The 14578-nt window shown below is 50.6% G+C and overlaps 1 protein-coding gene across 12 annotated transcripts in view; it reads right to left on the bottom strand.

Annotated features, from left to right (window-relative positions):
* The window catches only part of PRKAG2 (protein kinase AMP-activated non-catalytic subunit gamma 2), a 261150-nt gene that overhangs the window by 25249 nt on the left and 221323 nt on the right, over window positions 1-14578 (bottom strand). For 6 of the 12 annotated variants that reach the window (XM_058723747.1, XM_058723749.1, XM_058723751.1 and 3 more), the window contains 3 exons: window positions 14332-14438; window positions 1224-1305; window positions 71-129 (listed from right to left, as the gene is read on the bottom strand). In XM_058723747.1, coding sequence (XP_058579730.1) covers window positions 71-129; window positions 1224-1305; window positions 14332-14438 — 248 coding nt within the window. The remainder of the gene's footprint in view (window positions 1-70; window positions 130-1223; window positions 1306-14331; window positions 14439-14578) is intronic. The other 6 variants (XM_058723748.1, XM_058723750.1, XM_058723756.1 and 3 more) reach the window with 3 other exon arrangements.

Here is a 14578-nt window from a genome sequence, read left to right as displayed (position 1 = left end):
CCCCCACACACACACACACACGGAGAAATACACAGCTCCGATTACGGACATAAGGATTTCCGGCACTTACCATGGGTGATTTATAGTATCTATGTAGTATATTTATGAAATCTGTAATTGTTAGCATTCCTGGAACAGAGAATCGTATGTTAAATATAAAACCATGAAAAATTTCGAATGGTAAGCAAAAACATTTGCTAGAAAAGCTTCTAAAATATACTTTAAAGGTATCAAGCACGGTTTAATAATATATTACTTAGGGCTATTAACCTGTTAATTATCTACAACAAACCAAGACAAACGTAGCTGAAAATAGACCGGACGGCGAGCACAATGGAAGCAACCACAGTGTTTGGCAATTCAGTGATGGAAAACTTACTGATTAATAGAAAACATCACAAAAGACTTGCAGCTATGTAAATAACTGGAGATACTTCAAAATAAGACGAAGTATTCCGTAAGCTTTAGACGCGTGACCTTTCTGGGGGCAGGTGGATTGTTTCCTGAGAAGCATTCTATAAAGAGTGTCTAAGTGCTTATTTAGTGCCTGTTTATTAAGGGCCACGAAGTGCTTCCTACGTGCTTCATCCTAAGATGAAGACAACAGGAAACTTTTCCTTGAGACTGAAACTGTAACCTGGGCAGGGAGGCACACGTACACTGGTAATTTCAAAACAACGTGAAGTCCACGAGGAGAGACCGTGCTCACTGTCTGCTACGAGTTACAAAATGAGAAGTGACGGATTCAGATATCGTAAGTTACGGGACTTTTCTAACAGTACGGCGGTGATCTGGCTCGGGCGTCAGGCCTGTGTCACTTCGTCCGCACCGTCAAGAAGGTGTGTGGCAGACAAGCAGGGACTGACCGCGGGCCTGTGCACACGCGCGAAGTCAGGTGTCCGAGCACGGCGTCGCCCGCGGACCCTACCCCCGGGCTCGCAGGAACTGGCAAAGGCACATAAGCTCCTTCGGGAGCCAAAAGGGCACCGAATCAAAAGAAACTGGATGAATAAATAAATAGGAGAAAGAAACTCAGTAGGGGTACGTAAGTGTTTTGAATTTCCCAGCAGCCCCGCCTCAGCCGGGATGTAAAAGCCGGAAAGTTCTTTAACTTGGCAGCAAGTTTTCTAGGCTGAATTCCAAACCAGGGCCTATTACAATACCTTCGGCGTTTGGCCTTTCAGGTTGCCATTTCAGCTCTCTCCCCGGCCCGCGCTGCTTACCTACAAAACTTTGTTTCTTACTCTCCCACAGCGGCGCTGCTCGGACACCATTGGCTACTAAGGCAAAGAAGGCCTTTTTCACCTGGAGACAAACGGGAGAAACAGAACAGACTTTCAAGTCCACGTGTCAGGGAGAAAAATACCTTCAACTAAAGTAGCCGACCAGATCTTACCAGTTATCTTCGATGTCAACTTCTGTAAGTTGGACAGGCCCAAAAGAGCCGAGTTTGTTACCACCAGCAAAAATACAGAAGCCTACAGGGACTGGAGATCTTTTAAATGGAAACAATGCAAGTCACTTCAAAGATGCTCTTTGTTCATTGTATCTAAAGACTTTGGCATACACAGAGACTTTATATGATTTAAACCATATAAAAGAATTACATTTCAGTGCAATTTCTCCTTGATGTGGTTGTCAGTTCATCTGAAAACGCTGAAGTGACACCAAATGACTGGAAACGAAAATCTGTTTTTCCTATGTTCAATAACAAAGCAAACAAGTGTACTGTCTCATTTCCTGGAAGCTGAGAAAGAAAAGGTATGAAACACGTAATACACACGTACTTTCATTGTGGTCCTGGGACCATAATAACATTCAGCATAAACATTCAGCGTGTGCCTGTCACAGGCTGGGCCCCGTTCGGGCAGTGCTCCCATCTGGCATCTCTGTGGATCACCCCGACAGGCCCCCTCTGGGATCCCAAGCCAGGTTCAGGCACCAGAGCGGATGGTTCGTTAAAAGCCAAAAGCTCAGGGGCGCCTGGGTGGCTCAGTCGGTGAAGCGTCTGACTTCGGCTCAGGGTCACGATCTCGCGGGTTCGTGGGTTCGAGCCCCGCGTCGGGCTCTGTGCTGACGGCTCGGAGCCTGGAGCCCGCTTCGGATCCTGTGTCTCCCTCTCTCTCTGCCCTGCCCTCGCTCATGCTCTGCCTCCCTCTCTCAAAATGATAAACATTAAAAAAAAAAAAAAAAAGCCAAAAGCTCAGTGCTGAAGAGGGCTCTCTAAATACGGACGGCAGATAAACACAGGGAAGACGGCTCACCTTTATTAATAACCAAAGGAATGAAGATGAAGGCAAATTTCAAGTATTATTTAGAGCTGCTAAAAAGGCTAATATTGTTGAGCAAGTGCTGCTGTAAAACCGCATGTGGCTCCATAAATTGTGTTTCCGAGCTTCGGTTTGTATGACGAATTGTGAAAATATTCATACGGTTTGTGCACTAGCCTTTTCTGCTGAAGTATGGCGTCATCCCAGATTTTAGGAGTAGGAGTCAAAGACGTCCAATGTCGCATTATTTCTAGTTATTGGCATTGGAAAGGAAATCTGCCCCCGACGGAAGAGAACATATTAAACGCTGGAGAACAGTGTTTAATAAATAAAGAGAACATATTAAATACCGAGATGAGAAAAAAAAGCATCAAATAGAAAAATTAGGAAGACTCTGTTGAAGTAGAAAAAAGAAAAAAGGTTTATGGCAGTGTGAAACACAGACTATTAAGTTTTCTGCTATAATTATACACAATATGTGTTTAAATGGAAAAGATCAAAGAGAAATAAGCAGAAAATCAGACTGTATTAAGGAGCTGGGACAGTGACCCTGCGTTTCTTTAAAAAAAAATTTTAACGTGGCATAGTTTTCTTTTTAACTAAGGAAGAAAAAAGTTCTTCCCTCCACCCACTGTATTCCAAACCTGTTAGCTTAACAGTAAAAAGAAAGGAGAGAATTATAGGAATCCAGGGCTTTCTACCAGACTAGGGTTAACAATTCAACACCTGCTTATGCCTTTATTGTGACACATTCTGCCTCTGTTTGGCACGACTTCTGTGGACGCTTGGTTCACTTACATGAGTACGGGGACGGCTGGCGGGTGAGGGAATCTCATTCATTATTTTCTATGCTTCTCTCAGCCCCGTCCCGGACTGTGTCCGACGATCTACAAGATCATCAGAGGGCAGGAAGAGGTCCCGAGGGCCAATCAGATGACATGGGAGAGCATCGGCAACTAAGTGGCATCCGTAAACTGCCCAAATATTTTTTGAACCACAGCTTGTATCAAGAATCCCAAAGACGTTCATACCGCTCGTGCAACTACATGGCCCCCAGGGACGGTGTGCCAATGTGTATGGTCTGCTAGCTCTATCTGGATGACGCTCTGGGGATCCCGGATGGCGGTCCTAGGAAATACCGCCAAAGAACATGGGGGAGAAGTCGCAGATAAACCGATTTTAAAACACATTAAATTATCAGCTCAGCTTGCTTTTCTAAATGGTGCCGAGTCCGCATCGCAGGGCTCAATCTCATGAACCGTGAGATCATGACCAGAGCCGAGATCCCGGGTCGGAACTCGACCGACTGAGCCCCCGAGGCACCCCAAGAAAACCAATTTTAAAATCATTCATCAACATCATTCATGAAACCCTAAGTGGCCATATCTGTTGAAGACCCATTCCAGAAGGTTCTGAGTTTGGCCATGATGAAACAACTACACAAGCCAGACAAAATACACAAATCTCTGTTTGAAAGCACCGGTGTGCAGCACGCAGGTGAGATTCAAGAAGCCCCAATTCCCGAGAGAAAGGCGGCGTGTGACGTGAGCTCCACAGTCATTCTGGAGGTTTTCTGTGGATGTTTTCCAAATCCTTTTCAAATAGGTGCATCTCAACAGAAAGCTGGATGCTATTAAAAAGAATCGAATGAACCCCAGGCAGGTTACACACACACAAAACCACACCTAAGCGCATGTCACAGACAAGATGCTAAGAATCAAAGGCCAAGAGAAAATCAGCTGGAGGAAAAAGACACACAACTGCTTTCGGAGAGGCTACAAGCCGCCAACAGCCATTTTTCTCTCAAATGTAATGACTCTTCCTTCAGAAACACAGCATCTCGCTTCCCTGACTAATCTGCTACCTAAAAGCTCTCACTCAGCCCTATAACTGCTATGAGGTTGCCATAGGCGTCTAAAGGCCAGCACCCGACTCCGCATGTGGCCAAGCCACCGGTGGGGGCACACAGGCCGTGACGCGGAAGTCAGGCACTGATAAGGCGTGCGGACTTCAGTGAACACTGGGGCCGGAGGTCAGTGGCAAGGTAGACTGTGAGAAGAACCCCCAGGGAGGCAGCAGTCCCACGGCAAACAGGAAGCTAAGAATTTAATGTGAAAAGTATCATCACTTCTGCAAGAGGAGGCATAACCATCGAAAGATAAGGAAAATGCTTACATAAAGTACCTCCTAGCCCCCTTTCTTTTCAACGGGTGAAATCGCCAGGCCAACTAGAGTCCCACTTGGGTTGCTCGGGCCCTTGACCCTCTCTGAACCTTGGCGTTCGCAGGTACACGATGAGGTTAACAGGTGATGTCTTCCTCACCGGACTAACCGGGCTCGTAGGTGAGGATATTCGGCATGGGGTCAGCACCGAGAACCAAACAGAATAAATGCTTCAATTTCCCACCCTAGAGGGGTCCGACCAGAAGGAGAGAAACAGCCACTGTTTTAATCCCACCCACAGGCACTGCTGACATGTCCCTACATCGCGGAGGAGTCCCAGCCTCCGAAGACCCGGGACAACACCGTGAGGTGGACGAGACACCCTTGCGCTCGCATGGGCCGTGTCACAAGGCCCCAGAAGGGCAGGCCTGCCTATGGCTCCTGTGGTCTGGCCGCACCTCCTTCTGAACCTTGGCTTTCTCAACACCATGTGTGTGCAGCTGAAGAGCAATTTAAAACTAGACTTAGAAAATTCTTCACGATTACAGACGGCACGGAGTGTTACCAGTTAACCGGTAAACAGGACAAAAGGAAGACTGGTGCAGTCTGGCTCCAATTTGCAGGAAAAAAACTCTTGGGGGATCTTGAGTACCTCGGAAAATTTCTTTTCAACTGAAATGCAATTTGCTCAAAGTGTTGTCAGTTTAAAATGTACTTAAAAAAATTTTTTTTTTAATGTTTATTTTTTGAGAGAGAGAGAGACAGGGCATGAGCCGGGCAGGGGCAGAGAGAGAGAGAGAGGGAGACACAGAATCCGAGGCAGGCTCCAGGCTCCGAGCCGTCAGCACAGAGCCCAATGCGGGGTTCGAACCCACAAACCGCAAGATCATGACTTGAACCGAAGTCGGACGCTCAACTGACTGAGCCACCCAGGTGCCCCTAAAATGTACTTTTAATAGGATTTTCAAACAACCAAATGTTGATCATTAGATACGATGGAACATAAAATTTTAATAAAGAAACGGTTTCTTAAAATAGTAACAAGCCCCAAGAGAGCGGGGCCGTCTCATGCCAACTAGCACATCTGAGTTCCCTAAAATGGGAATCTGGTTCCTCTGACGCGTCATTGTTCTCTGTACGGTTTTACCCCGATTTTCAGTAATGAAGTAGATGGTGGGCTTTCAGAATTAACGCTGATGAACAGCTAGAGCTCTTTAGAACCGTCCCATCTGGTTCTGTACTACATTTTTGCATCAGGACTTGCCCAGTGGATTTACACTACCTGGAGGCAGCTCTCCGGTCTGACAGCTGTCCCCTGCGTAGGAGGTGTCCAGCCTTTCTCAGGTGAGGTGTCCAAGCCCTTCCGCAGCCCAGCCCCAGCCCACAAACTGAACTTTTTGTTTTTTGCTTCTGCGTCAGTGTCCCGTCTGCTTCAAAGGAACTTCCCTTCAACTCTACCTGTTAAAACCCAGTTGACCTTGGACTTCTAACTCCATAGCAAAACCTACCCGGGTCACTCCCATCAGAGTAGGTGCTCCCTTCTCTCTGCTGCCACGGCACCTAATTCATCCCCTTTCTGTGATTTCCAGGGTTTCCCTTGTGTCTCCTTCAGCTTAAAAATGGCAGAGTAAAATCATTCCTGACAATTGTTCCTCCTGGAAGGTCACCCCCAGACTATAGGGAATATAAGCTGGAAAAGGGATGATTCAGGAGGCCTGCGGGTGGAAAGGGGGGGGGGGGAGGTTAACGAGTAACCAAGAGGAAGGGCTGAGCCCGGTGGGAGAGAAGCTGAGCGGCCTCTCCCTGTTCCCGGAAGACCCAGGACCGGAGGCCCTGGTGGGGGTGGGCACAGAGCCAGAAACAAACAGGACGGCTGTTTCCGATCAGGTAATAACCACAGCCACCTGCCGTCGTTGACAAAGGGCCATTTTCTGGAGAAACTGCTCCACAAATGCAACAAACAGACGAGAACGTTCCAGGATGAACAAGATCAGTAGAACCCACCAAGAAGCCCACTTGTGAACACAACGTATCCACTCAAATTCTTGGCGCTCGTTCTTCATTATGAACAGCCAGCCAGACTCACCGGCCACTTGACAAAGCTGGACGAGTCCTAGAGTTTTATCTGCGTCTTACCCGAAGGGTGGAGAAAACAAGACTCCCAAAAAGCAGAACAAAAAGGCCAAGAGAGAGACAGGATAAGAATATTAAAGGACCAACTCAGGGGGCCCAAGACTCGCTGGTCGAAGTTCCAGGGAAAGGAAACAGGAAGGAAATTACCGAGGCCACGCTACACGGAATACAGACCTGAGGGACGCGAACGCCGGGTTCCAAAGGCACACCGTCCGCCCGGCTCAGTGAAGAGAATCACCACAACGAGGCACATCAGTATGAAATTTTGGAGTTCAAAGTAGAAAGAGAAAACCCCAAAAGTGTCACAGGGGAAAAAAGCCACGTATAAAAGGTAGAGAAAAATGTAAAGAAATCACAACAGATTTCTAATATGGTCAGAGGCAGGGGAATAATGCCTTCAAAATTCTAAATAAAAATTATTTTCATTATGGAATTCTATACCCAGCTGTCTGTAAAGTGAGCGTGGGAAACACAGATATTTAAAATTTCGTGTAAGTATCTCCCGTGCACGCTTCCACGGCAAGTGTTCCGCACTGAACGTGTCCCCACAGAACTCACAGGTTGGAGCCCTCACTCCCAATACTGATAGTACGTGGAGGAAGGGCCTTTAGGAGGTGATCAGGTTTGGGGCTGGGGACCCCCTGATGGGATTAGTGGCAGAGATGTGCGCTGTGAGGACACAGTGAGAAGGCAGCCATCTGCAAGCCAGGAAGAGAGCCCTCACTGTGCAGGTGAAGCGACCATCACCTCTATCTTGGCCTTACAGCCTCCCTAACTGTGAGAAGTAAATTCTTGCTGTTCAAGCTCCCAGGCTGTGCTGGGTCTGTGCAGCCCGAGTGGGCAAAGACAGAAGCTCCTGAAAAAATGTACTCCACCCCCCGGCCGCCCCCCCCAAAAGAGGGAACAGATCAAGGAAGCAGAAAGCACATGTTCAGTAGACGGGTGTTACAAGAAGTGAAGGCTCAGGAGACAGCAATGAGCAGGCCGGCAGTGACAGCCAGAGCAGGAAGACAAAGGACCCAGAAGGAGTGGCTCCAAATGGAGCTGCAAACATGTCCGACAGGTCTGACCACACGGAAAATTCCGTCAAGAAGTCAGAGGTGTGAAAAGATGTACGTGGTCAAAGTAAAACACAGGAGAGTTCTAGACCCCAGGAAGAACACTGAATTGTACCAAAAAAGGAAACGTTAACTACAGTTTGCACTGGGCTCAGCAGTGAATAGAACGGACAGAGAATAATGCCAGCACGCCAGGAAGGATTTCACCGGCCCCTGACAGCCAGACACACTGGGGGGATGGGGGCAGGAAGGAGGCAACACAGGCAGCAGGAACACAGGGCCGCCAGACCCGGAAGTAAAACACGGCTGAAGTTACTGGACTGAGGTGTCACGGCAAGCAAGTCTAGATTTCATAGCCGAACTGGTTGTTTCCGGGCAGTGTGACAAGGGCGTAAGGAACAGGGACAGAGGCTGCTGTTTTCTATCGTAAGTTTTTGTACTACTCACTTTGAAAACCCATACGTTGGTCCCCAGTGCACTGCCTACGGGCATCAGCATGGGCCCCGCCAGGTAGTGTAAGCCTTGGGGGCAGGGCCATGGCAGGTTCACCCTCTCCTCCCCCCGGTTTGAGCAACGTGCTTTGCCCCCACTTTTATTCTTTTCGGGAATACGGATGCTAGAATTTCCTTTGTCCTGGATGCCATCTACTTATTCACTGGTCCTAAGAATTATTTGGCTTGTTGAGAAATCTTTCTGTATTTTATGATTAGCTCTCCCATCTGGTCTCAAGTCCTCTGTAAGTTAGACGACGTCATCAACGAAGTCAGCAGTCAGGTCGCCGTCCCAAATGTTGATGGGCTTAGGGTAAAAGAATCCTATGTTTCTTAGCCTGGGTTCCCCAGAAAGCAGAGCCTGGCCTGCGGTCATTTATCTGGGAATTGTGACCCCAGGAGCAGGTGTGGAGGACGGGGCTGAAACGGGCTGGCAGGATATGTCGACGGGTGGCTGAGGTGGCCGCCAGGAAGGGCAGACTGACTCCTCCGTTCCACGGAGTCCCAGTGGGATCTTCTGAGGACTGCCCGCCCTGAGGGTGCAAGGTGGAGGCGGTTACCCACTGGCTTCTATCCTCTGCTGAGAAAGCAGGCGGGGGGGGGGGGTCACCCCCACTCTGAGGGACCTGCCTGAGGTGAGGCGGGGCTGGAGTCACAGGCGGCGTAAGAGGATTTTAAAACGATGCTCAAGAGGCAGCCAACGCGACTGGAAACCGTGCTCCAGGCTGAGATTTAACGAGCGAACGTTCTCTGGAGGTCCACAGCGAGCCATCAAATTGCGCACTGAGCTGACAGACCGCACTGTGCGTCCTGTTCACCAGGACACCGTGCCAGGCTCCGTCAGCTGTCTGGCTGAAGCTGGGATTTGCCTGTCCTGGCTTGACCACCCCGATGGAACAGTCCAAGAAGGAAATGGGGCTCAATCTGCGGCCTTTTTGGTCAATTCATGATAGGTTCCTAGCGATTACTATTCTTTTACTTTTATGAATAATTCATTCACACGTCTTACCTGGGATTGGGGCCACGCGCCCTACCCACAGGCTTTTTTTATTTTTTGAGTTTTGAGGAATCTCGTTTTCTTTCATCTCTAGCCTGGGGCACAGACAGACCACTTTCCACAATTCCTCCGAGGTCACCGACAGCCTGGCAATCTGCTTTCTACACCCCTTATCACACTAGAACGTGATTCATCTGGATCAGAAAGCAAACTGGTTGAGCGCGGAGATTACCCTTCATAATCTCCACACCCATCTCAGGGTTCAACTTCCTCCAATCACCATTTATTGCACTTTTCCCATTTTGAAGATCATTGTCCTCGACGTGGAAAAAGTTCAAAAGGAGCGGAAGACTTTTACTTCCTCTTTCTTGGCACCTGCAGCGTGAATCCCGAGCAACAGGCCGGCCTTCTCTTTCCTTCTGTCTTTTAACACAAGCAAGCCCTGTCCCCTCTGCACTTACGGATCTCAGTTCTGGTCCCCAGTTCACACGACCCTGGGTGGCCCCTCCTCATCACGCCCTTCCCTGAGCTTGCTTTTGATGAAACGCACTTCGTTCTTTATTTTCTGCGTGTTCTACAAACGTGTGCTTGGCAAACACTTATTTGGATGCCTGCCGTTCGCTCTCACGTTGGCATTGCTAAAAATTATACTGACTGAAATAGTTTGAGCAAGAAAATAAATGGTGGTGATGGATCATAATTGAATGGAACACCTGTATTTACAAATCTCTGCTGACATACAGGACTGAATAAAGAAATGGGATATTAATACATTATTTGTATCAATCAGCTTACTACATAAGCTAACTTGGGCAGTTCCTGTGCCCCCAAGGAAGTGGAACACAACTCCTCACCCCGTACGCGTGGGCTGTGCCCAGTGGCTTCCTCCTCAGAGGCTCAGTGGGGAAGAGGGGAAGCCTGACGAAGACGACCTGGGCCAGGTGACCGATGTGAAGGTCAACGGTGGTAAGACGTGCTAACAGTACGCACCCTTGATACGACGGGGTAAGAACGGCACCGAACCTCTGTGGTCTTCCTTCCTGAGCTCATGACCCCAGTCTGACCATGAGAAGAACACGAGGTCGGTGCTGACAGCAGGGTACCCTACAGAATGATCTGCCCAGCGCTCCTCAAAACCGTTAAGGCCACAGAAGCAAAGGAAGTCTGGAAAAACTGCCACGGCCAAGGGGAGCCTAAGGAGAAATGATGACCAAATCTCCCAGAACCACCTCGGTGGGATCTTCGGACAGAAAAATGACGTTAGGCCAAAAGTCTGGTGATAATTACGTGCCGGCTCGTGAATCGTGACGAGCGTGTGCCACGTGGAGGGAAGATGGCAGAAACGTGGGGACCTGGGGACGGGGTGTCTGGGAGCTCCATGCTCACTCCTCAGCTATTCCATGAATCCAAAACTCCAAAAAAACAAGTCTATTAAGAATGGTTATGTTTGTAGAGTGTTGCTAAAAAAAGAAATTACGTAGGGAAGGCCTACCTAATTCTTAATGCCCACCCCCCCCCCCCCCACGCCCCACTCTTGGGTGGCTGTCCCAGATGTGGCGTCTTGGGGAACCTGTCGCTGCTGCCCGGACGCTTACTCTCCACGGCAACTTGCGGGGACCCCCGGAAGCAGCGTGCTAGCATCCGGCACAGGGCGCCTGGACCACGTGCCTCTGGTCTACGTCGCCCTCTTGCTCTCCACCTTAAAGCTTCTGCACAGAGGCTCGTCACCTCGACATTCCACCTGCCACCTGCAGGTCCACGACCTTGACGACACTGCGCCGACAGGATCTGACGGGCAGGAGGCGGCAACACTTCAGACGCCTCGGTGACGTGGAAGGAAACGAGACGGGGAGTTTTCGGGGGGCGGGGGGGAGGCCGGAGCATCAGCCACAGCTCCTCCCGGTGGAATTCAAGGGGCTGCCCGGCACGCGCCCTGCCAGCCGCACACGGCTGGGGAGGTTTCTGGAAGCAACGCGCACGTGTGAGTGGCTAACTCTGACACACTGGCTGAGTCGCCCATAGAAGCTGTCTTCCGGTGACCGGAGCAAGTCCAGGCTCCTCGTGCACACGGGCCCGTCACCGGCAAAGTCAACACCAGGGATCCTGCCCGAAGCCCCGTCAGGTGTCGCAGGAGAGCCACAGGGCACCCGCCCAGGGTGTGGAAGAGCAGCCGCGAAAACCCACCCCCTCTCCTGCGGCCAGTCACTTTCCTGCTGAGAAACCGCCCCCGGCTTGCCACTTGGCCCCGGTGGAGATGGAACGAGGACCCGCGATGCCCAGCGACCGCGCCGCCCGAGCTCCCGTGACCGGGTGTCATCTGACCGTCCAGCCACGCTGCCGAGCGTGCGCCACAGCCACCGGCCGGCAAGTGAACATGGCGTGTCGGGGACGGAGCCTGTGTGTCTCCCCTTCCTCGGTCCACACCCGCGGTCTGGCGGCGCTCCCGAGGAGGGAAGAACCGGCTCGCTTTCCGGATGCGCCCCGCGGCAGGCTGGCCCCAGCTGGGGGCACAGCGGTGGCAGGGACCGCTCCACCCGGGGCAGCCCCGGGACAGTGGGGACCGCCGGGCCCGAGCGGGCAGAGCTGCGGGCTGTCGTTGTGGTCTCCACTGTGCCAGGACGGCGACGCCCGGATGCGGGTCCCCCGTTCATGCTAGCTCGAAGTGGGGATTCTGCAGAACCCAACCACGGGAACCCGAGCGGGCTTCTCAGAGACCGACGGTGGGGGCTGAACCCGCGTCCCAGACTGTTCTTTCCCCTCCCCTGGGGGCAGCCTTTCACTCATCTGAACCTTCTCCATGTGTCCGTTCTGTCTCCCACGCCTGTCTGCGCCTAGGGGTTACGACTCTGATACTGTGTACCCTCAGAATAACATGGTCATGATACATGTATGATTCTGCAACTTGCTTTTTTTTTTAGTTAAAAATATATTCTTTTTTTGAAAGTTTATTTACTTATTTTGAGAGGGAGGGAGAGAGACAGGTGGGTGGGAGGGCGGAGGGAGGGAGGGAGAGAGGTGGGAGGGGGAGGGGGGAGAGGGGGAGAGAGTGGGGGGAGAGAGGGAGAGGGAGAGAGGGAGAGGGAGAGAGAGAGAGAGAGAGAGAGAGAGAGAATATGAATCCTAAACAGGCTCCACACCATCAGCACAGAGCCCCATGCCGGGCTCAAACTCACGAACTGGGAAATCGGGACCTGAGCTGAAATCAAGACTCGGACACTTAACCGACTGAGCCACCCAAATGTCCCTTAAAAATATATTTTTGACAAACACTTTTTCCATTCTTCTTACTGGCTACATGGTGTTCTATGATACGCCCATCCCAGGATTTACTGACCGCCCCCTCAGTGAGGAGACGTGGTTGTTTCTGGCACTCTCTCTTCTGGCCATCCCTCCACTATGTGCCCTGCTCCCGAGGTGGATCGACGACTACCACTGCCATCTGTGTCTACAAAATACTCTGCTCCGACCCTTCAAATGCTTAACTTTGCTCTCCCCGTGACAGCCCCCCCCTTCCCCTGGTGACAAATTTTAGCTCCTTCAAAGCCGAGGGCCTCACAGGATTCGTGGCTTCCAGGGGATGATGCACACAGCTTCTATTAATTAGGAAGGTGATATCACTGGATCAGTGACCTCTGACAACCCACAAAACATCCTGTTTTTCAAGTATCGCTCACTCGGCTCAATTTTAAATTCAGGAGAAAGTCAACTCCTTGACAAGGGAAAAGCCGAGCAGGAGGGAAAGCAGATACAGGTCTTATCAGCCATCACTTACTTTTCTGTTGGTGGAAAACCCAGGGTCAGGGATGGGGTTCTTGGAAAAGTAACACGCCTTTTGGGGAGTGGGAACACGGGGGAGGTGGGGTGATCTAGCAGCGGTTTATTTTGGGAACTGAGAATTCCCAGCTGTGTTCCTACTGAAATGTGCAGTTACAGCAGCAGAGACCGAGTTTCCTGAAGTTACTGTCTGCCAGGCTCCCTGGATGGTAGCGTAGCGGACGCCTCCCTGTCCTCGCCGTGTCAAAGAATCAGAGGGTCTTAGGGTTCAGAAGCAACCTTGAAGGTTACCTGGTCTGAAGCGAATACAGCTAAGTCACAGGAGAGAAGATCAGGTTACAGAAATCAGCAGTAGTTCTAGATGATGACAAAAACACAGCTGGAAATGACATTACACAAGAACAAGCCGTTTTCACGTTCCTGAGTCCTGCGAAGCCCGCACTGAATGTGGATAAAGTGGCCACAAGACACCAGGTGTCGTCTGACGAGCCACAGGGACAAGTTGCTGGGAGGGACAACCAGGCGGCGGGAGGGACGAGGAGAGGCCCGGAGCGTGGGGCAGAGCCGGCCCCGTCTGGGCACATATCTCCCGGGATGGCCCCGGATGAAGTGACAGAGGCTGGGGCACCTTCCCCCTACCTGAGCTCCGCAGGGGGCCCAGCTCACACCTTTGCCCGCGACCCGCCTGGAAGGGCTTCTGCTTTCCCGAGTCCCCCCCTCCGGTCTCCTGGGAGCCCACCAATTCCTGGCTCGGTGGCTGCTTCTGGGAGCACAAGCGAAGACACTCCTTTGTAAAGATTTATGCACAAATACGCACACTAGATACCTATGTGTGTATATACTTATCACACTGGATGTAATCTGATCATTACATCGACTGTATTGTCCAGGACTTTTCAAGCATGATTAGGTCACATTGGTACAAAATTAGCTGCGACAAGCATACTTTTAATACCAAAATGATCGGGTTCAAAATTTTTCTACTAAAAGAGATCAACAGAGCTCTCTGTCAAGAGATGATCTACCTTAGTCCTTTTTTTCTTTTTAACCAGTATTATTTCAAATTAATTTATTGTACATTCTACTATGTAACTAAGAGAAGAGCTCGGGGTATCCTGAGGGAGGCATTAATTTAATGGTTAATAGCTCAGGCTGTAACATGCGAGACAGACCCCGCCTCTTACCAGCTGTGTGGACTGAGTTATTGAATTCAAGAATCTATGGATTAAACTTTTCATTTAAGCTCTTTGACTCCAGAACGACCGCCCTTATCTGGAGGAAGAGAGCGGTTATGGCACGTTCTTTCCACGGCTGCCATGGGGACCGAGAACGCGGACGACAGCGATGTGGGGGCACGACACAGCACGTGTGGAGCGTGGGGTGTCGCTGGGCTTGTCCCCGAGGTGGAGGCGTGCCAGCCGTCCGTGCGAATGGTGCACACTTACTTGTAACGTTGTATCAAACACCACAAGCTTTGAACTGGTGGGAACGATGTCGTAACACTTGTGTGACCTCATGAAGCGCATGTAGACGCCACTCTCTGAGTCTTCTGCTGAAAAGGAAAGAAAAAAGGCAGATGTCAGTAGTGACAAAGGACTCCCTCATCAGCTGAAGAGTACGTATGAGAGACCAGACTTCATGGAAACCGTGAGCGGTCTACCGCGTAAGAGTGAGAAGGCAAAGACGTTCACT

Source organism: Neofelis nebulosa, chromosome 4 (assembly GCF_028018385.1).
Source record: "Neofelis nebulosa isolate mNeoNeb1 chromosome 4, mNeoNeb1.pri, whole genome shotgun sequence".
NCBI lineage: Eukaryota > Metazoa > Chordata > Mammalia > Carnivora > Felidae > Neofelis > Neofelis nebulosa.
The sequence above is the reverse complement of the archived record's forward strand: the minus strand, read 5'-3'. Positions and strand labels throughout refer to the sequence as shown.